General features: G+C 39.2%; 2 protein-coding genes across 11 annotated transcripts; one reads left to right on the forward strand and one right to left on the reverse strand.

Annotated features, from left to right (window-relative positions):
* Window positions 1-1728: 1728 nt before the first annotated feature.
* Window positions 1729-14984, reverse strand: Sec6 (Exocyst complex component Sec6). Of its 4 annotated transcripts, XM_086984641.1 has the most exons (14): window positions 14837-14981; window positions 12981-13252; window positions 12351-12492; window positions 11033-11239; window positions 10122-10451; window positions 9687-9890; window positions 9253-9414; window positions 8827-9082; window positions 8343-8529; window positions 5331-5414; window positions 3713-3954; window positions 3098-3291; window positions 2694-2836; window positions 1729-2450 (listed from the first exon to the last, which is right to left on the reverse strand). In XM_086984641.1, exons 3-14 carry the CDS (start codon window positions 12384-12386, stop codon window positions 2291-2293), a joined length of 2205 nt encoding a protein of 734 aa, XP_086840767.1. In that variant the 5' UTR covers window positions 12387-12492; window positions 12981-13252; window positions 14837-14981; the 3' UTR covers window positions 1729-2290. The 4 variants fall into 4 exon arrangements, with proteins under 4 accessions (XP_086840767.1, XP_022654947.1, XP_022654949.1 ...); XM_022799212.2 differs by lacking the exon at window positions 12351-12492; XM_022799214.2 differs by lacking the exons at window positions 5331-5414; window positions 12351-12492 and having other exon boundaries at window positions 14837-14980.
* On the forward strand, window positions 14051-24106 carry LOC111247804 (malonyl-CoA decarboxylase, mitochondrial-like). Of its 7 annotated transcripts, XM_086984648.1 has the most exons (12): window positions 15730-16133; window positions 16321-16593; window positions 16800-16909; window positions 17386-17520; window positions 17803-17955; window positions 19395-19526; window positions 20217-20363; window positions 20566-20730; window positions 21055-21153; window positions 21443-21628; window positions 21827-22052; window positions 22574-24106. In XM_086984648.1, exons 4-12 carry the CDS (start codon window positions 17431-17433, stop codon window positions 22798-22800), a joined length of 1425 nt encoding a protein of 474 aa, XP_086840774.1. In that variant the 5' UTR covers window positions 15730-16133; window positions 16321-16593; window positions 16800-16909; window positions 17386-17430; the 3' UTR covers window positions 22801-24106. The 7 variants fall into 7 exon arrangements, with proteins under 7 accessions (XP_086840777.1, XP_086840776.1, XP_086840771.1 ...); XM_086984650.1 differs by lacking the exons at window positions 15730-16133; window positions 16321-16593 and adding an exon at window positions 15088-15651; XM_086984646.1 differs by having other exon boundaries at window positions 15730-16593.
* Window positions 24107-24220: the final 114 nt, after the last annotated feature.

The raw sequence follows: 24220 nt of genomic DNA on the forward strand, positions 1-24220 counted from the left end.
ACAGACATTTTTCGAACGTTCGTGCGAAGGCGACAGTATTACGTGTGTATATAATTGGAGTGTGATCGTTGTTGCTCCAATAAGGATCAGGCTAGAGAAAAAGGAAACGTTGTAGTGCGTATTGTTGAACTAATAAGTAATCATTTACCTCACTCTCACAAATATTCAGTTTTGTGCGACTTCGACCATTCAATAGTTTGTTAATAACTGGTTACAAAATTTAATTGAAAGTTCACGTTACTAGATACAAATTTGCAAATGTTCGGCTTGGGCATCCCCCTCCAACGACTGCGTACCGAGGTCTCTGGCCACCAACAGTTTTCATACCTTTGCCCCTCTCGTCCGTCGTCGGATGCTCTTAATGAGATCTCTACGGCCCGGCTCACGCGACTTCAAACTGTATGGCCGCTTGCTTCCTGTACAGCATACATTTGGCTTTTATTGCCGCTTAGCGTTCCTTTAGCCGATACTACTCCTTTGTGGCCGAATTTCACTTGCAGTCCTTGCTTCAGCACTGGTGCCCACATCGTATAATCTGGTCGCAAAAATCTAAACCTTTAGTGGTCTAGCGTGATACAAAGTTCTACCTGCGAAATGTGTTACGCTCAGGTAGCTCGGTTCTATAGAGCTAATAGACATGTACTGTATGGTATTCACAACCTCCTTTTGATGATATCGGTTCAGTACCTCAGTAGTTTTCTAGAAAACATACGCCGAATTAACAGTAGCGCTCAACATCAGTCCAGTCATCACTCATACGTTCTATATCTGGTAGCAATGTACATAAGTTACGCGAGTCTGCATTAGATCTGCCGCTTCTTAATCTCTGCTCCCCCCCCCCCCCTCTCTCTCTCTCTCTCGCTGAACTCATATTGTACTCAATCATATACCGTTCCTTTTACGTTAAGTCCTTCATTCCACAGTTCTTAAACTAATAAGTCTGCGGCGAGGTCCGCTAGTGCATTTGGTTGCAACTAAATTACAACATCCTCATTAATTTCAGATCGAAAAAGAGCGGTGCACACCGACTTTTATCAACTTTTTCAAAACGCAATAATAATATAGCGATTTACTTTTACAAACTGCGCCAGATGTAGACAGACTAAGTGAATTATCGTAGACGCGGAAACACACAAGAAATAAAGCCTACTTTTTCAGAAATGTTGTAGATTTTATTGAGCCATCGAGATATATATCTTGTCATAAATTGCCTTTAGTATAGTGCATCACTTATATTCATAATATTCGTGATAATGTTATGTCTCAGAGCAGAGCCGAAAGCCTAGATTTTAGATAGACATTACTCTTTTTTTTGGATAGATAAAGGAAAGATCAATTCAGCCCGAAATTACTGAAACATGAACAGCGATACCAGCTATGCTAACAAAAGTTCGGTTGAAATTAATCTATATAGTGCTTGCATCCTTTCAAGTAGTAACAATTGTTTATACTGATTTTACTACGGCAATCTGTAGTTGCGTCGATTACAGCGAGGACGATCAGTGACGAAATAAAAAGTTTTTACAGATGAAACCAGATCCGAGCGTATGTAGGCTCGCAAACAGCGTTGCCTATTATGATTTATAGTATTAAAGTCATATCGTATAAACACAGATATATATTCACTTAGCATTCGTTAGTTTAGGAGATATCAACCATTGTATTACACATAGTTGGAATAAAGGTTCACCCAATGTGCCCCGCTTTTACCCAATAAAAAGCAAGTGATTAAACTTCAGTGAAAGCTTTTATTTAGACTTGACATCAGCATTAGAATACCTGACCTACTACGGTTATGGATTACATCATATATTATTAAATTACCACAAGTGACGTAATTTCTTTTGGCGTAAAGCCTTTCACATAGCAAAATTGTTTTAATGTCGCGGTACATGAACTGAACGAGAAGAGCGTATTAAAAAGGGGTAGCTCTTTCGTTCACCGCTTTCGTGTTTTTCTTCTGACAGATCTGGTACAGTCCTCTAGCCTATAAAGAAAGCTTCCGAAATACAAAGTCGCACTTAAAGACAGTTACTTAAAGACAGAAGTAATGACAAAATTGTAATAACTAAATCCATGGGTTTAAACTCCTTTTGGTCTGTTTTAGTAATTGCCGCTTGTCGCGCAGTTCGAACTCGATGGTTATTTATCAAAAAAACAGCTTGTTTCCATCAAATTGGATAAATTTGCATATTCGGATCAATCAAATTTTAGGTAGGTTAGTTTTAGCTAGCACTTTCCATTAGAAAAATTGGCCGATTTTTGTAACAATGCTACATATGCATGACGCTTAAAGAGGCAAAAGGTTGGAAAATATATTTCGGTCTGTTGCCGCACCCGGCTTAAGGTCGATGATAAGCTGGCGAGCATCGACTCTCGAAATGTCACCACGTAGGTCCAACAGAGACAGCAGTTCATCAGCAGATACTTCGGGGAATTTCTTAACCAATCTGTAGTAGAAACGGAATTGAACATAGAAATTAGATCTAAGTAACATAGTTATAAAGCCTCTGTGTTCTATTACGTACATTTAGAGATCACCGTTTACTCCATAATGAGGAAGTAAGCTATATCAGTAATGATTCTGTTTTTTTATAAACAAAGGTGGTCAGATCACTGCAGGTATGAGTTCTCAATGAATGTATATTTTTCTATCCATAAATACTTGACCACTTCTAACTATGATACCGTACCCGTTCATTTCTAGTGATAGGAGTGAGCTGTCCTTCATCTTGAGAACTTCAGCCATAAGCTTCAAAACGTCCAATTTTGACTCCTCTTCCTTTTCTTCCCCTAAGGGCTTTTTTTTATATAAATCTGCAAACTGTTTTTTAAGCTGCAAACCAAAAAAACGTCACCTTGATTTTGCATACGATTTTCTATCCTAACAGAGCACTCAAGTTACTATTGCCCTATTGTTTGCCTCAATATATGTTTCTTTTTACTAATATTATATACTGAAATTGTAGATAAATGAGTGGTCCACTTATCTTCTATTAATGAGCTGTTAGTCGAAGCATGGCTTTCACTTGATGATGTCAGATTTTTCAACCAAAATGTGATGGTTTATCGAACCAAATGGTTCAGGTTAACGAACCTTTTCGGTATCACTCAGAATCAGCTCTGCAGCAGCTCTTCGTTCTTCATAGTTTCGGAATGACATTCTCTTTTCGCAAATTGCCTTTACATAACTTGCGGCGACCTCTTTTTCTATCTTGCCGATAAGTGTATGATATTCAATTAACGCCGTATAGTCGCCTCCATAATCCGCCAACGTTACCGTTACCGTTTCTGAAAAATTTATCCAAACAATGCACAAAAACCTATTATGGCCGCACCTTTGAAACTAATTAGTGACATAGAAAATAACTTGAATAATAAAACTGGACTCTTTTGGACTAAATTGGTTAAGTTGTCCCAACCAATTTAAGGAAGCTAAATTTGTATTGTCTATGATGATGCTTCTAACTATTCTAGGATCGTAATCGCTGCTCGCTTTCACTGCATATTTAAAGGAATAAAAAGTATTTAAAGGAATAGAAATTTGAGCTGCCGAATACAGAAACATAACAAAAATAAGTTATATCCGGCAGTTACCTAGATATCCGGCATAATGCAGCAGACCATTCGCTCAATAAAGCAATAAAATATATGGCAAATAGACCGCCATAATAAAACAGATACAAGTTCGTTAATGTATCAGATAGTTTACCTATTGTTTGCGCTTCCCTTGTGAGCCATTTACGTGTCATAATATCCGGCATAAGAACCTTTATATCAGTGAGCACTTCTTCGCATAGATAGTCGAGAGAGTTATCCTTTAGCTCGCGCAACTTGTCCGCCAGACCCATTCCTAGCGGCTCACCGTCACTCAACTTCGTCAGTAGCGTTTCCATGTTAACTGCATTATTGGCGATGGCGATCATGTACGCAGTGTAAGACTGAAAGAGGGACCTATTAAACCGATAACGCATTTATATAACGTAAATGTACGTACGCGTAACGTATAATCTCCGTCTAAAGTGTTAATAAATGATTTGACATTAACTACCAAAAAAGAAATCATCTTATGAAGACACTAAGCCAAATCGCAATTTCTGATTTGTTTCTGAGGTTTGTGCAAGATATGTATCAATTTTTGAAAAAAAAAAACTGTGATCACGGATTCTGCTTATGAATCTTTTGTATGGGGAGCAAATATGTCAAACATCATAAGGCGCGCCATCAAGAGCATCATGGAGTGTCTTAGAAAAGTAAAAATATCTTTAAACTCACACCCGTCTCATGATTACAACACTATGTAATTTCCACTGCAAATATACCCTTTTCCTTTACTCTATCACATAATGAAAGTTTCAGCTATTATATTGATGAGAACTGATATCGCGTCACCTCAGGTGTAACATTATCAGAACCAACAAATGCAAGCCAGATGTACAGATGGTCCTTTAAATTTAAAAACAACAAGAGAAGCAATCGGCGATATACAGTCTACGTTTGCCGATGTCTCTCAAATTCTCGAAAAAGGCCACTTTCCCCATCGCATTCATCGCGGCTAGGCAGTGTGAACGTTTGAGCGAAATGCAAAAGTGTACACAACGTTTATGTGTGCTGTTCAAAATGTAACTGAGTAAGACATGCAGCCTCTAAGGCTAGTGATGAGGCTTGTCGACAACAACAATCGACTTGTCTAGGAAATAGCGTTGTAGAGTATGCTTAGTGCTAACATCAGACTGATTAACGGGATTCTGAAATGCTCAGACATGTGCGCTGAAGAATAAATCATTAAGTCTTTTGGCTTTTCTATTTCACATAAATGATAAATCAAATCTCAAATTTTCAAGCGAAACAAAAAAATTTAGCACTGGGAACGGTGGCTAAAAGTGAAATAGAACAATACATATCCGACAGACCTTCGAACAACCCGACCCCTCCTTCGCCACAAAAAACGGCGCTAGTAATGGGCGACAACCTTGTGCAGCCTATCGGGCCCGCTCTGAGAAGGATTCTTCCTTAGAAATCGTTAGTGACTACTCGTATGGCGCTAAAAATCGTTATCGACAATGTAGCGTGTGAAGCAGAGAAGTATATTATAAGCAACGATGAGTCAGTTGCAGTGTTTTTACAGACTGGTTATTATGAATGCATGGAATTTGAAAAGGACAGACATGTCGGCAAGGTGGAGAGTTTTTCAAAGGTGTTAATCACCTCAACTTCCGAGTCAGAAGTTCGTGTGCTTTCTGTTCGCTTCTTAGGCTAGGACTGCAAAGCGGCAAGTTATATTATTGCGAAAAAAGCAGGTCAAGAATATACGAAATTTTCGGCTTTACCGCTCTCTGTATAACAGCGCCCGGTCGTTGAGCGTGATCGGTACAGCTATAGAAGTGAAGTGGCCGAGAAGATTGCCTGCAACACTGCCATGAGAAAAAAGTTAGGCGTGACAATCCTGACAACCGAGAGAGTCATGAGAAACAAGATGTTCACCCAAAGACCATCGATGAGATCAGTGCGAGGGGGCTTAAGCAGCAAACCCAACCAGCTCAACCGGACTCTTAGAGCCAAACGTTCCAGCAGTTGAGTCTACCTCGAAAGAGCAAGTCACCACCAAGCAAACTCACCGTTGAAGAACCGTTGTTTAGAAAGAAAGTATCAAGCCGAACAGCTGGACTACAGCCGACGCGTCGAGGACTTCATAAGCCAAGTGCTAGCAGCATCAACGACTAGAAAGCCAATTCCTGTACGCGATACCGCGAATCACCGCAGTCGCTTGCGAAGTCGATCACGGAACTCGCAGCGAGATCAGACCTAGACGCTAAGACTTACACAGTGGAACTGTGAGGGGGCTGTAATTCTGGCGCTTTTCTCGTCGAAACCTCTGGACTGTGTAGATAATTTTGTACAAACGAAGACTTGGGCAATTAGCCTTCTTGCTTACTCCGTTTCTATTCTGTGCACTGCCTTGCAACGAAAAGCAACGAGCCAGGCGGCCCTAGTGGATCATTTTAGGATGAGCTTCCTACGATCATAGTACAAGCGATTTCACGCCTAGTAGAGAGTAGCGTGATTATTTCGCGTGACCAGCGATTACGTCTTGCATAAACCTATGTCCGATAGACTGATTCGGACTCAACGGACACAGCACTAGAAAAATTCGCCACTGGTCTGGAAGCGCTGTCTCCCCATTCTACCTCTTCGTTGCTTATTACCGGTGACCTTAACGTCCGCGTCAACCAGACGAACTCGAACCGTACTACGCCCTTCTAGACATGTTCGCGGGCTTGCTGGGAACTTAATCCTACCTTAACGCCGACTTTCCTATGATATGCAGGAAATTCGGTCACCGAAATATTTCCGACGAGTGTAGCCAGGGTTAAAGAAAGTTTCAGGGCGAATATCATTTCCTGTCACAGGAAGCAAGCAATCGTGCTCACATACCTATGATAATAGATCTCGCTGTCTACATTCCACCTGCGCGGACCGTCAAACGCCAACTTAGATGCAGACTAGCTCCTAGACCACATCCACAAAGTTTTCCCTGTGCCTAACGTTTCGAATTCTACCCTTCAGCCCCCATTTTTCAGGCTATCTATCGAAAAGCATATGCATTACAAAGGCAATAATAGTTTGAACGGCTGGAAACTTGTTTGATTCAAAACGTCAGTTATACGTGTCACTAACGCATCACGACAGTTCGGCGCTTTACCATATTAAACCCTCATCTCATGAATCACTTGTCGACGATGTCACGCACGGTGCCCTGCAGTTTTCGCTGCAATGTGAGGAGAGGAAATCCGAATGCAGCGCGATATTTTTCAACAAGATAATGGTACAGTCTCTTAGAAGCCTACGCAATAAGAAAGCCGCTGGTTGAGATAGGGTATGCAACGAGTATCTGGACGGCACTATTTATTAAATGTTTATATAGTGGTACACTTCCAGCGCAGTAAAAGAGAGGTTACCCAGCTAGTGATCCTTATACAGAAAGACAGTAAATCAGCGCCGTCATCATGACAAAGAATGGCGAAGAAAAATGTTTGTTATAAGCTGCTCACTGGTTTGCTGATTAAGAACCTGGACAGCTGCTTAAAAAGGGTACACGCTATCTCAACGGGTTCCAAAGAGGGTACTTTACAAAAACAAGATGCAGGATCATGATGGTTGACATCAAGAAAGCACTGGCCACGCTGCGCAAGACGTGGTATTCCTTGACTTCAAGGCAATCTTTGGCTTGGCGTGCAAAAATAAAATCATGCTCACGTTGGCTGAGGTCGATGTCCCTATGAATGTGCTTAAGTTTCTCGCTGCGATTATACGGGACAACAGAATAATCGTCGACGACGAAGTGGCATCGCAGCCGCTTTTCACACAGACAGCTTGTCTGGCTCGTAGGAGCGACCTAAGCCCACTCCTGCTCCCCATCTTGTTGAATGGCTTTCCTGATCAAATAAGAAAGCCGAGAAAATTAGTCGAAACCATCTTGTATGTAGTGATTTAGTAATATACGGGCCAAAGAGGTTCCAAGTGCAACAAGTTCTAGGTTGGCTCCACGCGGCAGTCACAAATTTGGGAATGACCGTAAACTTGACCATAAAATGGAGACGATGAAGTCCAATAAGGAAGACAAAACAGCGACCTCTCGCATACTTAAACATATTTCCGTATTTGGGGTTGCTCTTCTCTACGAACGGCAAAAATGCGCTGCGCACGTCACGGAAAGATGTGGGAAGGTTGTGTCGGCCTAGCAAATCCCTCATCGCTTTTCCCTTGCAACCGCTCTCAGCTTGTTCGACCTCAACGTAGTTCCGATTGTAACGTATAAGATATCAGTCATTTGATAAAATTTCACAGCGGAGGACGTTGAACACTCAGACCGTGTTAAAGTCTCTTTCCTCAATGGAGCAGTGGGACTACAAGTAGTAACCCGAAATTGCCTCACACATCTCCTAATCAGCTCGCCACTCCTGGATGAGGAACTATGAGTGGAAGGGGCCAAATCGGTTAAACAGACATATCGTCACTTTAGCGTACATGTACTCCACCATAGACTTTGTAAAAAATTAGGTTTCTACGAGATGCATGGTACATGTAAATGCTCCAGATGCGGGGATAATTGTGACGGATATTGTGCCGCTCGCCTTTAGGACCACCTCTAGCACAACAGGCAAATCGCTCCAATTAGTTTTGCAAACTCAACAAGACTCGTATAACCCATACGATGCAAACTGTCCTACATGCCCTCTCTAATATTGGAGTATTCTTTTGCTGATCTGTATTTACTAAGTTTTTGACTGCTTCCAGCAAAGGTGAATAAATAAAACTGGATGAGTGGATTGAATACTCACCGGTCTTCAAAGTTCTTTGTTTTGTAGTCTGTTACAAGCTGATTATACTGACTGAGAAAATAATCCATCCGGTTCATTGCAAGTCTTAGGACTCGAGAAACCAAGTCCAGTGACACGGTTCGCGCCACTTCAACATGCTGAGTGATCATCTGGTATATTAACATTGGAGTTTCTGTGCGATAGTATCCTATAATAAATAGAACGTTCACAATCGTTAATATAACAGGTGCGTATTATTAGGCTAATATTAGGAACTTCTCAATCTAAAGAAAATTAGTAACTCTGCTATCCTGGAAATTTCATGATTGATATAAGAGTCATCGTACCAAATAATTTTGAAGCTGGAATGGCCAGACCTTTAGCTCAACTCTGGTTCTAGGAACTAAACTGAAGTGTACAGTAACTCTGAAACATTGGAAACTTTTTTATACTGAAAGTAGGAGCAAAACTATGAACTACAGTATGGATATCAAATCGTTAACACCGTTAGAGTCCTGCTCGGGCATTTCATTCTTTTGCCAGTCCTTATGATCGGTAGACAAAGCATTGCGAAGCCACTCCTCAAACTTTGTTCTCAACCCAGCCAAATAACGCTCCATTAGGCGTTCAATGGTTGAGTCTGGAAGAAGCGCCTCATAGCGAGATACGTCCACGTGAAGATCCGGGTGGCCCATAAGTTCTCTCGAGTTGTAGGTATTAAGCCATTGCAGCACATGAATGTATTCACTGTCCACTAGGCCCTGAAATGTAATACTTAAGAATAGCATTCAGAATAGCTAAAAGCCACGTTGGCAGCTTAAGCTACATTTTATGGCTTGATGAATAGTTGTGAATTCAGTACTTCATGTAGGGCTGAGAGAAGTACTAGATACTCTTTATATGTAACGCTAACCTCTTCAACAAGCCTTACCTGCGATATTATTGTCTGTAGACGTTGTGACAGACAGTTGTGCGTCATTCGGACCCATTCATTGAAGATATCGAAACACGGAGGGAAACATGGCGTGCAGTGGTGCTTTACCGTCTTCAAATCTTCGATGATGAGCTGACGAGTTACCTCAAGATGGCGCACCTGTCAAGCATTAAGTTTTTTACAAAAAAAAAGTTAGAAAATAAACGATTTATTTTTTGTTATCGTCGCATGAGGCGACTTTATGCCACTGTTTGCATAACGTTGGAACCCACATGGTACTGTCTAGTTACTTTTAGCCAAAAAAAATGTATATTATTTGCTTTTTACCAGTAGTATAAACGACGTTCTTGTTGTCTAATACATCCATTTTAACAACTTGTATAAATGAACCGATTTGATTGGACTACAGACTCTTTAGAGGTTCTTCATACCAGCCACATGTTGTTTTCGCTGCGCACTTCAATCTGATTCCCTTCTAGCCTTTCAGCAACACTTTGTTCCAACGTTTCGATTGCCTTCTTCCGCCACAATTTAGGTCGTCCTGGCGGCAAGAATCCTGTAGATTGTTGGCGCTTCAGCGCAGCTTCATCAGCCCATTCCTCACGCATGATAAGTCGTAGGGCGGTCACGATCACCTATTAAATCATTCACAAGGCCGATTATGCATAAGCCAGATTCATAAATGTAGGATTTAGGCCAAGTCAAGATTTTTTTGTCTCGATGCTCATGGTGTATTATACTTTGGCTAATATATTAGTGTAGCTATGCGATTTACAAATTTTTACGAATTGGAAATTTACGTTGCATTTTACTTTTCTACATTTATTTTACGTGAATAATCAGATCTTCAAAAAGGAATAACAAACCTGCGGTTCTTTACGCACTGTATTAAGCGTGCGCTTTAGAATTAACCACAACTGTTTTGCTAACTCGTCACTGAGCCTTTCCACATCCGCGAAATACTGCTTGAGCATCGCTCGGTCGCTGGCCTGATTATTAGCCTGTTTATGCAGTTCGTAAAGAAGCTCATCACGAGAACATTCGAGATCCGACAACGCTTTATGGGCGAGAAGTAAGTTGCCATCCTGAATTAGATCCTGGGTTCGAGTTATAGATCCAGGAACATTGAAGATGTGTTTCAGATGTTCCATTAGGGTACCTGTTTGTGAATGCCGAAAACTCTCTTCGCGAACGTCCTGACCAATACAAAAAAATGTTTTTCGCAGTTTAAGCACTGTCGAACGATTTTTTAATCATAAGAGTCCAATTTAGGATAATCCTTAAAGAAATAATTAGCTGCATATGTTTAGTCTGACCTGCAAAACAACATTAATGCTGGAAGTCACAAAAAAATCATGAAAGGAATTCAACGACGTTGTCTATAAGAGAGCCCCACAGTTGTATTTTGCTTACGAGTCTTGGTCGTCTGGAAAACGTTTGTGACGTTCGTTCTTATATCCCATGCGTAACTAGTACGTTTCACGACTGCCACGCTAAAACGATATGTTTTGCTAGAATAGTTTCTTACTAAAATCCTATTTAAGCAAAATACTTATTAAAATATTTATTGAATTGCTGAACAAAGGTGCTTGCTTGCGCGAATTAGAGAAACCCAGTTTAGAACAAGAAACAGTCAGAACAAGTGCTAATGTGTCTGTAGAACGTATCTGTGCAATGAAGAACTATAACTAGAAATAAATGTACAGATCATTACTAGTAGGTTTTTGATTGATAGCGATGTTGAAACACAACATGACATTAAAGGAAACGCACTGACCTGTAATTGGACGGCCAGTTTGGAGAGGTCTTGGTAAATAGTATCGGCTTCATCGAGCTTTTTCTGTATATCGTTTACATCATCTCTGGCAGCTGCCAGTAGCAGAATGCCTGTTCGTACCCCCTCCAACTGTGATTGGACCGCTGTCTTGAGCATCGCTTCTACGGACGCTTTTTTACGCTGAACTCGTTTTCGGTGCTGCTCTACCTGTTCATAGCCAAACAATTCAACATAATTAATAATTAAGTATATACCATCTCTAATAAAAAAAACATTTAGATGATCACACGGCACCGTCCCCTCAGCTTCAGTAGGAAAACAGAATAAGCTTTTGTTTCCTTAAATACGTTCAGGTAGCAAGACAATCGTGATTCTTTTATCACGATGTATCACAATTTTTAATCAATTTCAAGCTAAATCTCGATACCCGCTAGGTCTGGTAGCAAAAAAATGTATTTTTGACCTCTTTTATGTTTGATCTTCCACTAAAGAAAAGGGTATCGACCGGCTTTGAGTAAAACAAGGATTCTCTAGCTGAGAGTGCCACTCAGAAGTGATTTGCTGACAAAATCGCTATTAAACTTCGATGGGTTCCGCTTCTAGATGAGCATTCATAACTGTAGAATTATCTTTGTTGCAGAAATGAACGTCCTAGGTTGCTTCGGCGGCATTCCAACATCGGCAAAAATAGTTATTGCAAATTTTCTCTTTTTTTTAACTCATGTACTCCTCTTTTTAGGGTAGAGAAGAACTTAAAGGAATATTTTATGACCTAAATAAAACGTTGTCTTTTAGATTAGAGCTTTCCAAAGCTATACAGCACATACAGAAATTGACGAAAAAGCTGAGCACTAAACTGTTTTTTTCCGACAGCCGTCAGTAATAATTAGAAAGTTATTAAGTCACCTGCACGAAATATTCTATGGACGTGCATAGAATGACACTATTGGTTTAGTGCATGATATCTTTAGTATTTACGTAAAATAGTTAGCAAATGAGATTCTAACAACGATTCGGGGGGTTTTCCCTGTTACTCAATATTATACCGATCCAGGCTAGCTTCGTAAACAAACTGGTGAATAATCTGTTATCCCAGCGACACGGTCTTTTTTCGATTCGTAATCTACTTATATCGAGAAGTCAGTTCGTATCGAATCGACCACAATAATTTACTAGTTACAACTTAGCGGTGTGAATGTGTACACAGTAAGTGCATAGATTATTTGCTCTGGTCATTAAGTTTATTAGGATGCCAAAAACATACACAAAACATAACAAACGTTGCGTCATAGTGACTGACAGCCCCACAGATACTCACGAATGAATCATCGTCGCCTTCGTGACCGCTGTCCATTTAATCTTCAAGATGACCCCAAGCGATGTTTCGTGCCTATGATGTTTATTAGCACATTCACATCGGCGCCTTTTCTGTTGCTTTCGTAAGTCGTAACGAACCTTTCCTTTTGTTTATATAATTCATAGGTGACGCGCTATTAGTATGGTTACGTTGCTAGATACATTTCAGCTAATAAATCATGTGTATGAATCATGGCGTTATTGCTTTTAGCAAAAATCCAGGCCAATCATGCCGTAGCTGGTTTTTCAATATTTCACATAAAAATATGAAACTAAATTCATGAACGAATATCACCAGGAACAGGAAAAAGCCCGGTTTATATGGTGACTTTAATGCGATCCTTCGCTGGACGTGTTTGTAAGCAGCGCATAATGGTAAACCTCAACATAGCTCTACCTACCATTCGGTTACATTAATGTTCCATTTCTATTCTCTACAATGTATAGATTAATTTTAAACTAATAGAGCACGATTAAAATGAGGCATTAGAGCCGTACTCGGTGTCTATGCTTAGAGATGTTGAGCGGAATAATAAAACCTCGTCATATGTTGACAACAATAAAAAATAAGCTTTTTACTTTCTGTACGTACTTTGTCAAGTTGATCAGGTATTTGGAGCATCGTAACTACGTGTTTCAGGGCCGCAGCCTTAGCCTCTTCTTGCTGCTTCATTATATCGAAGATCATTGTGAAATAAGCGACCAAATCTAGCTCTGTCTATATTGCAATGCCACAGTTTCCTTGCTAAATGGACAGTACTAGCGCGTCTATAGCAGTCTGATGCAGCACTCTGCTGAGAGCTTCCTGCGTATATACTGCAATCTTTGTTTTTGAGATCGACTCGATACAGAGCAAACGATCGCCTGAAAGATCAATTGAATTCAATATGAATAGAATGTATTTCAATAATGTTTTCCTTGTAAACTGTAGGTCTATGTAATGGCGAGATATTGTTCATCACCGCATACCTGTAGAAATTTTAGGTGGCTAGCTATAAAAGTTCAACCGAACCGATGTTACATGCCAATTTGGGAGTCGCGTTTAGGTTCGATATAGCATATTCTTATTCCAGACAAAAAGATCTAGACAGCATTGCTCTACTGGTTTACTATCGGTGATACATTATAAGCGGTGGGTATATCAATGTAACATTGTTAAACAAATACCAGTAAATCTGAATTTCATTAATAAGGGATAATTTAATTTCGACAAATTATAATTTGACCATTATTGTTGGTTTTCCAGGCGACTACCTCACTTTCTATTCGTCTCCATCCCTTTCTCAAGCGAAGATCGAAACAACACAAAAAACATTTTCAACCCTTCAGTTATTTGCCTACAGTAGATAGTATGTTGCAAAAAGCCCTTTATTCTAATTTGACCCACTTGAATAAAGCTTGATGCCAAGGTATCTCAACAAAAAGCAACGGTTTATAATACCAATATCATCGTGACTATTATAATTATATTGTTTTTATGAATAGCAAGTTCTCAGATGATTAGCTCAGACCTTGGATAACGCTGGTTAGGAAAGAGGTTCAAGGCAGCTGCCTCCAGAATTACAGTCATTCAGATTAGCAAGCTAACTAGTCAGGTTCCATCTGTCTGTATGATCTAACTCTCTGGGCAGGCATCCAAACGACATCTACGGTTGCAGTGATAGTTACTACTAAACTATTGAAATATCTTGTTATCAAGTCCTCGTGCAACAATACTACTAGTACTTGTCCAGCTTAGCAGTAATGTTACCCCCTACGAGTTACCGACGTTCACGTATTCTTTCTTGCTAGCAGAACTCACAAAAGACAATCAGGTGAGCAAGAACTTTGAAAAGTGTTTAGAAGCGTGAGAATAATCCTCCTCGTTATCCTAATATGTTTTTAAACCGAACGAAAAAGGGAACGTAAGTGTACCACATATGCAATATCTACGCAACATTTGATAGATTTACAATCGTTTTGTGTTTCGACTTTCAAAACCTTCGTCAATTATTGTCAGCTAATCCAAAAATGCAAAAGATCTAAAGCATCGTAAATAAACAAGGGAAATACCCAATATGTCACCTTCGTAACACCTAAAATCAAAATATTTCAATGAATCCAAGGCTCCCCAGAGCTAAAAGGAGCTAACAAGCCTGGACAAAACCCGTAGCCCAAAAGATTGACTGCGTACAGATACTAAGCATAGTGATGAAAATTCAACTGAATGTTACGAGTGGCACGAAGTTTTAACCTTGTAGTTTGTTAAAGCTAAACTATGCTGAGTACTACACATTTCAGTATGACTAGTTCAATATATATATATATTATTTCATAAATTCACGATTTGTTTGCATCATGTGAAAGCTGCAAAAGAAAACAACTCGATGATTGGTGCGGCAAATAGATATTAGAATACATTCACTATATCATACTTTTGAGAAACAAATAAAGTTTTGAATCTTTTACCTCAAATGTTTCGTTACCAGATCATTGAGTTCAACTAACACCGCCTAGTACCTTCGATGGCGACCAGACATTTCGTCTGTTGTGATGATTGTTATGTACGCCGGCCGCGTTCAATACGGCTGGGCTGCTGGCGAGATCCCCAATCCAATACAAGAATGCCACGGCTACACAACCGCCTGCCCGCTTGTGGCTGCTGTAGCGGTGGTCGTGAGCACACATGCCGGCCTCACTACTCACCTCTCGCACAGCTGATTGCGGTGAATGGTGCTGCTGGGTATAAGGGCGCAGATAAATTAAGCTAAGTGAAAAAGAGTCATTTGGGATAGCAAATAGATAAATAGACCTACCATAGTCGCTGTCTGTGATCTGGTTGCTATATGACAAAATAAGTCCTTATACGCGCCAACTTAGGTGTTTGCGAAAGTTCTTTCGACTTGTTGCTTCCATCTGTCGTAAGTCTTATATCGCAGTGCTCAACGTAATTAAAACAAAGTGTGCAACTTCAAAGTTTGACGTATAGCACCTGGCCATTCTATCAGCCTGAAAAAAAATCCGTCAACTAGAGCGCGCCAAAAAGTTTCACTCAGTTTTTGCGTGTGCATATGCGCGCGCGGGTGTCTATAAGTGCGTCTTTGTATTTGAGTGAATCAAGTTAAGCGAGCGCGCTTTGTTGGGTTCGTTGCTCGCGCCTATTCACTCTACCCGCTTCTATCTTTCTCGTCTTCCCGAAAGCTTTAAGCTTTACGGTACCCCGCAAGCGAACCACGGGGTTGGTTGCCACAACCCGATCATCAGCGCCCCCTGAGATGTTAAAGGTGAGAATACAGCTCGGTATTGAGGTGCCGAAATGCTGCAGTGAGTGGTCAGGAAACGGATTTGTTCATTAGGTTCGTTACACTCGTGATGTATTACAGAAAAGCAGGCTTTTTTACCGCTGCGTATTTTTCGAATAAGGCCTCTGCTGATGATATCATCGACACTTCTGCGCCTATATTTCTCGTGATCTCTGTGACCGATTGATTGGGTGATAGTCAGAGAAATGTTGTGGAGAAGGCACTTCGCGCAGCATAGATAGTGGTCGTACGTGACGAAAACGAAATAAGGAAATATCGCAACAGAAAGAATATACTCTTTTATAAGTGATAACAACTTCAACGGTATTCAAAAGCAAGTGGGTCACTGATTCACTGCGGAGAGAGGAAGCGATTCGCGCCACTAGCAGAGATTGAACCCCTTTCCCGAACATTCTTTGCCGATTGGTCGACCAGCAGAATAGCAGTACTACCCAGAGGCAGATGTGTGTATATCTATATACATGTCTATTACATAAGCATATGTATATATGCTTATTTAATTGTTGATATCTTTATCGTTAGCCCGTTTATTCCAAGTGGAACTTTAAAAAAAAAACAGATATTCTGTTAATCCAATTGACTAATATTAAGATTGCGCGTAATCTTTATTCCATTTGTTCATTGGTAAAGATCGAAAAACTTGGTGATCGTGTATAATGAAATCATTTCGTCGGCTCCTTGAGATATCACAAGCATACCGGATATGATCGGGAGTACGCAGATTATCACAATGTTCCGTGTGAGCAGCGAACTGTTTCAGCTATTAATATAAAAGAACTGACTCCAAGAAAATTGAAAGGGCAAAATAGGAATAGGGACGTAAGTTAGTCTCTAACAATGGATGTCGTATTCAAGAAAAGGTCGGATAATTTACCCTGCGCAAAGCTTGTCTAATTCTGCATTGTAAGTCCTCGGCTTCGTATACAATGATAGAATTACACTAATCAACAATATCATTTCAGAGCATAGAAAAGCGTTTTCCACCCAATAAAATGTTTGGTAATTATATTCAGCAGAATATATCCTATGTTTGATCATTTATTATTATTTTTAAGTTATTGTGAACGTACTGTCGTCAAATAATTGTTGTGCTAACTCTATCTGATTAGAAACAATATTGCACCGCCAACTCAGGCAAAAAGGTTACGCCTAAATAGGAAGGGCGTATCTTTCTCCGAAGACATCTTCTTGCAAAAATTTACTTCACTATCTATAATCGGTATGGCTTTGAATATTTTTCTGCAGTTCTATATATAGATAGCATTTGTAACAAAAAAATATAACTTACGGATATCTCAAACGATTTGCATGAAGCGCTTCGTAAATTGTGATTTCTAAAATCTCGTCTATTGATTTCTATTACAGATGGTATAAATTTAACTAACTTAAAACTTGATGAGCTTCCAAATTCAAAATCTCAACCTGATTTTGACATGCGTTGTACTTTATTCTTTGCTCGAATTCACAAAATGTACCGATATTGCAAATAGACAAAACTAATAACTTTACCTATGTAATACAAACGAATGTTAAAAGAATGATTGTATGCTTGGTTTGCGACGGTTGAAAGGCAGATTAAAACTCTCTTTAACCTTTGAAAACTTCTTTAACCTTTGAAAACTGCATGTTTAAAGGAGGAGCTAAATGCTAGTGAACGATATTATTATTATTATCAGTTGCTGTTTGTAATTTTAGGCAGCATATCGGTCTTTCTGCGCAAAAGGCCTTCGTAGTGTACCAATGACTCAGAAGATAACAGCCAGCGTGGAGCAGCTCCTTCGGGAGACACTTGACCCTGCTAAAGATTCACGAAATCCACAGAGCTCAGAGGTACTCAATATACAGTACGCAATACGATTATGCTTTGCGTAATGTTTTGTTTTACTTACTAAGTAGATGAAAAATACGATATAGCTTCTAACCAGGTGGTTTCGGATAATTGTCATTACGCCAAATTTTTAATCAATAAAAAATAAATTCAATACGCAATATTTAATCAATTAAAACACGCTGCGTCTGTATGATGCTTTACCTTTGTCGTGTCAATTATAGGTACTGCCTATTGACTATAGATTTCATATTCCACACTAAAAATACGTTTTTACACTACAGCCGGTACGCGAACTCTGCAAGCGATACCAAACTTTGAACGAAGAGGCCAAATTTGGATTTCTGAAGAAGCTGGCACAGGATTTCGACGTGGATCATAAACAAGTGCTTACATCTGCACAGCACTACATTGATCATGTCACTAAAGATAATCAGGTGCGAACCATTGTATCAAACATAGTTGCGCGTTTTGTTTATAGTAAAATTACTACAGACTTATGACAATCTACAGAATCGACCGCTGGATACTTAATTTCATGAGAGTACAGGGTCAATTCCACCTGCTATAAACCGCTGTAGCTTTAATATGGTTGATGAAGCTTAGCTGAGGATAGTTCTTCGTGCTCAAGAAGGATTGTAACGTAGTCTTGGTTACAAATTATTATAACAAAATGTTCGTTTCTCCTATACGAAATGTGCAATTGATTTACGGTATTGTTATCACGACGTGCCTCCTGCCTGAAAAAACAGCGAAAATTGCGCTTAACTTATAATTTGGTTTCTCAAGAGGGACTTAATAATAATAAAGAGGGAAGAAATAGTTTTAGGACCTCATTTTGATAACGATAATTATTGTCAAAGGTTCGACACTAAACCGAACGGAATCTACGACTATGTCTGCATAATATTCGCCTGACTATGACTGTTGCTTTAAATATTTGTTCACAAAAAGATATAATGCGATGATTACACAATATAGTATGCTGCACAGATAGCAGAAAGTACTGAGCTGCGAAGTTTAAACAAACACCTATATATATATATATATATATACGTTCGCACTTTGGATGACTAAAACTAATGCTATTGAATCAAGAAGCCAATACCATTTTTTATCCTTTTCACATTTACGTTTACATTTAAATTTCCTTTATTTCTTGACACCTGTCCCATGACTTTTTCATAGATCAACTTTCCGCTAGTGCTTTTGACTGGTTTTTAATTGGGCAGGCGTTTTGATGCTCTGATTGTGTTGTAGATCAATAGGGTAGAGTTTTCCGTAGTTATCAGCCGTTACCAACAATGCCTGTCTTCAGTTGTAATAAAATGTGTGGCCTTATTCGCAAACAGAAATAAAATAACACAAAATTACGTTTGTGTTGCATTGTGTAACCAGCAGATCCCGTTGAACAAACGTGTGCTGCAACGTATTAGGTAATGGAATATAGGTTTTGCAATTAATTTACTGACCTGTTGCCGCTTTTTAGATATGAAGTTTCAACCAATGTTTGCCGTATTTTTGTCGTTGCTGAATATCTGGCGCCATAAGACTTAATTATTCCTACAGCACAAGCTCTAAGGTATCCGCTATAGCAGAACCCAAATAAATAATTACCCATTCAAACAATTAAAGAACGAGTTTTTCAGAGTCTTTCTAAACTCAACTGGAAAGCCTATGAAGATCTGTATAAATATCGTTGCGACACAATCCAGCAACTTGAAAAAACACATATTTGCAGTAATAAACCCGTTAACATTTGTGCCTGCTAATATTGTCTGATTCGTAAACTCTTGATATTAAACACATAATTTATTATATTATCCAAAAAGTCTCAATAAATTTGTATAAATATCGTTTGGTCTTGTCGTCTTAGGAGATTCCATCCGTACGTTTGGAGGAGAAACTTCGTATTGCGCTCACCCCACGCTATATGGAACTTTTCCAGCAGATTGGAAAATTAGAAGGCGGAGTTAAGTTTCTTGTTGATCTTCGTGGGCATATGATGGTATATATCCCAATAGCGTTACCCTTTGATTGAAATATTTAATTCGATATTAAGAATATCAAAACGTGCATTGATAGGAGTCTTAAAAGAGTTTCACCAACTTTATTGGCTACGTAAAGCTACAAAATCGATACAAATTCAGCCAGTGTGTCGTTGATAATTAGCTTCACGCGGAATTGTTAGTCTAGAGGATCTGCTAATCTCTAGCGCCATAGGTAATATGCTCGAACGTCCTATGGGTGATTTCACGTGTGAAGCACAAGATTGATTGTTTGCTATTGATAGTCCCTGTTTCTGGCTATTACTACTCGAAGGCTCCCGCTCGAACCTAAACAAACCCAGATTTGTGATTTTTCCTGGTAATATAATTTATGTTCAGCAAAGACTAAAAATCTTGACTGGACCAACTCGAAAGAGAGTCCTGTTACCTCTCAGGAAAACACAAACCAGAAAAAGATTTACGAATAATCTTAAGAAGTATTTTATACGAAAGAATATAATTCTATCCAGAAGTCATACCGGCGGGTTGTTATAACCCTGTAATTTTTGAAGTAAAGTACTTGTACAGTCAATTATTGTGTCAGATGTGTGCATTCTAGAAAAAGCATGCGTACCCAGTATCCTACCCGCCTTTACCTCTCATTTAAACTACTTCTGGCTAATATTTGTTTGCCTTCTTTTACGATATAGGACCTAATAGCAAAGGGAGGAACGGATGTATCTGCCGTTCGAGCGATGAGCGGACAGCTAAAGGATCTCCTTTCGATTTGGTTTTCTGCTGGTCTCATGAAAGTTGAACGGATTACCTGGCAAAGTCCGTGCCAAATGCTGCAAAAGGTACGTTGGGGCTGAAATTGGCCAATACATTATCTGCAGGTACATTTCACCTCTTCCTTATTTTCTCATATATTTTTGCTATCTTCAACTTCATTGAAGTTTTTAAAGTTGCGGAGAGAGGTCGAAACGTCCGAATTTAATAGGACCGGAATAATATATTGATAACAAAGAAAACTTGAACGCTGTCCCAATCGTATTGCAGATCTCGGAATATGAAGCAGTGCACCCGGTACGCGGCTGGTTAGATCTTAAACGTCGCGTTGGTTCTTACCGGCGGTGCTTTGTGTTCTGTCATTCGTCAATGCCAAGCGAGCCGGTTGTGGTACTGCATACTGCGCTCATGCAGCATATCGCCGATAGCATCAAAGTAGTCAAGTTTTTTATTCTAGTTAAAGTACATTAAATTCTAAGAATGAGAGGTTGATTTATGGCAGAAATTAGAAAATTATGCCCGTCGCTTACAAACTTTATCGTTTATTTAGTCGTAGAATTAGCAGAGATCAAGTAATATAGGTATCGAACGTCATTAGATCTCTATACAGGTACTTAATTTTTTTCTTTTTAAAGATCTAAAATCTTTCTGACTGGGAATAATGGGTTGTTTACTAACTTAGCAATTATTAAAGAAGGTACTTTACATGTTCGTTGTTTCTTTCTCATCATTATTTATCCATGTTCCGTTTAACCTCAGGATATTGTGCGACATCAGAAATCGTTTGAGTCCATCGACACGTTACAAACTTCGACTTCTCTTGCAGCCTCCGTGGACGACTTGGAGGATCCTTCTCAGGTGAGCAAGGTTTTGTCCTTGTTTAGGAACAAAACAAAAACGTTTAAGTCTTTTTTTATAATTTTCTTGAAATTTGAATTATGTTTAGACTTTTAGTTATTAATATATAAGCCGCGTAATTAAGTTTAATTTTGTCCAGATCCTCATTTCATCAGAAGATATGGTCACGCTTATTCAGACTAAAAATTAGAGAAATTTCTACCTATTGCATAGAACGAATCGGTGCTCACTTATTTACGTAATTAAAAATAAACCCACGTTACTTGGTTCGGATTTGCTCGTATTTCAGGTGAAAGCTGCGATCTTTTATTCGATAACGTCTACTCAAAAAGGTCTCCAGGGTATAGAGCTTGGCAAACATTTAATCAAGAACGCTGTTCGTAACCTGCAGGCAGAACACCCAAATCTTAGTACGTTCTCTACTCTTTCACCGATCCCCGGTTTCCGAGACTGGTTACTCAACGGACTGGTTCAGGTTATTATTATGAATGAAAATTGGACTCAGGTAGATGTTTCCCGGTACACTATGATCTAAGTGCAATCAAAAAACAAAATACAGGGACGTTACGTTACGTTTATACTAGAGCGTGTGGCTCACACAACACTGGATCAGAAAAAATCCAAGTATTTATATCCAATATTTGAAAATGCTTCCCGTCATGATAAATTTCAGGTAACGCGAGGATCGCGTCAATCTCCGTTCACACCTCAGGAGCTACAGGAAATCACAGATGAGGCCGATGTTGACGAGGCACTGGCAATGGTTCACGAGATGATACGGAGTCACCTGTGGTATAAAAACGACGTATTGCAAGATCGATTACGTAAACCGCTTATGAAGCTCTGCGCCCAGTATCTCTACCAGGAGAAACATCGGGGACTTGCCCTCAACGGAGTTGGTATGACGCTATTTTACCCATATAAACAGTAAAAAAAATAATCCACAATGCACTACGTTCGAAAACGTGTATCTGAAACTCCTATACTTGAAAGAGAATGTAAAATCGAGATTATGTCCAAGGTCCAGTTGAGGGGTGCTTGAACGGAATATTCATTCCATTGTTTATTATCATTTAACATCCTCGTTTACGATGTCACCGTTGTATGTCTTTAATAAAGCTCCACAAATGCTTGTAATGGTATCCAGCAGTAGCCATGTACTATTTTACCTGATTTAATTCAATTCGATTTGTATCGATAGCAATAGGCTTTCAGCGGAGTGATTTTTATTACTTAAAAGCTTTATTATTAAATCATAACAGCCTACCGAAAAATTGATTAATTTGAACGTAATTGAAATGCGTCTATTAAAAGCTCCCTCACACCCTAGTTGAACAACTGACCTAAACTGCCAGAGTAATCGCGCTACGCACGGAATTAATTGTCTCAACTTCGCATCTTTTCTTTTCAAATCTTGCAGCGAATTTCCATTTGAAGAATGGTGCTGTGCTCTGGCGAATCAACTGGCTAGCAGACACGTCACAACGAGGTTTAATGAACTCATGTTCGCTCATGGTTAATTATCGATACTTCCTCGACCAAATTGACCAAAACAGTGTAGAGTACTGTACACAAGGCTCCATTTCAATTTCAAATCAGGTTCATAGCCTGCTGAAAACTGAGCCGATACCGTCAAGCCAGCTATAGTGAATTCTGTCTTCTACAATTTATATATTCATATATGCATAAAATATATCTAGGACATAACAACTAGATTCAGGTCGCATAAAGACTAACCTTAATGTCTTTCAGGCTGTGTGGTGAGCACAGATGAAGATGATTACTATCGAATTGTATATTTCATTTAGTGAGCTGCAGTGACAACAAGACTTGAAAATTTTGTGTCATCTCAATCTCAGTGCATACTTGCGCGTTTGTAACTTTCTCAGGGTAGAAGGCGTATTCTTATTCAAAAACAACAAGATTATGTGATAAGGTTTTGTTTTAAATTGTTAAGCCTGAACAATTTGCATAGACTGCACGTGATGGTTACGGAATGCGCAAATTCTTTCGAATATTCTAACCATAATTCAGTGATCCTAATAAACGAATTACTGAAAAATTTTGAGCATGGAAAACTTGTTGCTTAGAAATACGTAAGTTGTTAAAAAGCCGAAACATGTAACAAATAGTGAAAGGTATCTCTGTAAAAAAGATTCCTATATATAGTGCCTAGGGTGCCCGTTTGTACCATGTATAAAGTTTAACTATACGTCAAACATTAACTTAAACGTAATACATACTTTGTATAGGTGAACTGAATATATATAACAAGCTATTTGTTTTAACTGGTTTGTTTTGTCGATGATTCAGACAATCGTGAACTTCCTTAGAACAGCGAACGCGCATTCCTTCGTTTCTCAAATTTTCTCCCGCAATGACGCCGAACAGAGAACAAGCAAAACGGCCAAAGCATTGAATAATTCACAAATCTTTGCCAGTCCAATCAATATGTTTTCAGTAAATAATTCAATTTCAACTTTACTCTGTCGCATACAATTTACGTTAGCCTAAAGGCACAAGCGTTCATTGAAATGAAATTAATTAGCGAAGCATTGGAATCTTTTCTGCTCGAACGAATACTTGACCATCTAATTATTAAGCTCGTTTCGTAGCATCAGTAAGGTGATCAGGCGCGTCCCCGAGGCTGCATTGGTCAACTCGGGCACTGGTGAACGTTCAGATATTTTAGCTAACAAAGTTGACAGGACTTGCTGCCTTTTTACCATTTTCGCTACAATCAGTTAGAAAGCTATGTTATGATTTATGAAGGTTTGCGACTCGTGCAAGTAATACCCTGACGTTGTATGCTCTGAAATAATTGGTAAAACTCTTGATTCAACTTACATTATAAGAGGCTGGTAACAAGAGATGCTATAATAACACCCGGTGACTTTAGAATATATGATTTTTGCTATTCTCAATAAAGTTTGTAAATGTATAATGAATAAAATATCGTCTACTAATATTATCGGTACAGTTAGTGGTTACAAGTCGAAGCTTGCCGTATCCTCTTGGCGGCAATCCAATATGCAATATAAACAGATTCGAATATGTTATCAGGACG

Source organism: Varroa destructor, unplaced genomic scaffold, assembly GCF_002443255.2.
Source record: "Varroa destructor unplaced genomic scaffold, Vdes_3.0 BEIS01000003.1, whole genome shotgun sequence".
NCBI classification, from domain to species: domain Eukaryota; kingdom Metazoa; phylum Arthropoda; class Arachnida; order Mesostigmata; family Varroidae; genus Varroa; species Varroa destructor.

Bases quoted from the DNA above. Each gene is read 5' to 3' on its own strand.
- Sec6 (XM_022799212.2), bottom strand. From the start codon at position 13,076: ATGATCTTCGATATAATGAAGCAGCAAGAAGAGGCTAAGGCTGCGGCC. The intron at 11,240-12,980 runs GTACGTACAGAA...GGCTATGAACAG, and splicing joins TACCTGATCAACTTGACAAA to GTAGAGCAGCACCGAAAACG. The intron at 9,083-9,252 runs GTAAGGCTTGTT...ATTACATTTCAG, and splicing joins TACAGACAATAATATCGCAG to GGCCTAGTGGACAGTGAATA.
- LOC111247804 (XM_086984645.1), top strand. The intron at 17,956-19,394 runs GTGCGAACCATT...TTGTCGTCTTAG, and splicing joins ATGTCACTAAAGATAATCAG to GAGATTCCATCCGTACGTTT. The intron at 20,731-21,054 runs GTAGTCAAGTTT...GTTTAACCTCAG, and splicing joins ATATCGCCGATAGCATCAAA to GATATTGTGCGACATCAGAA.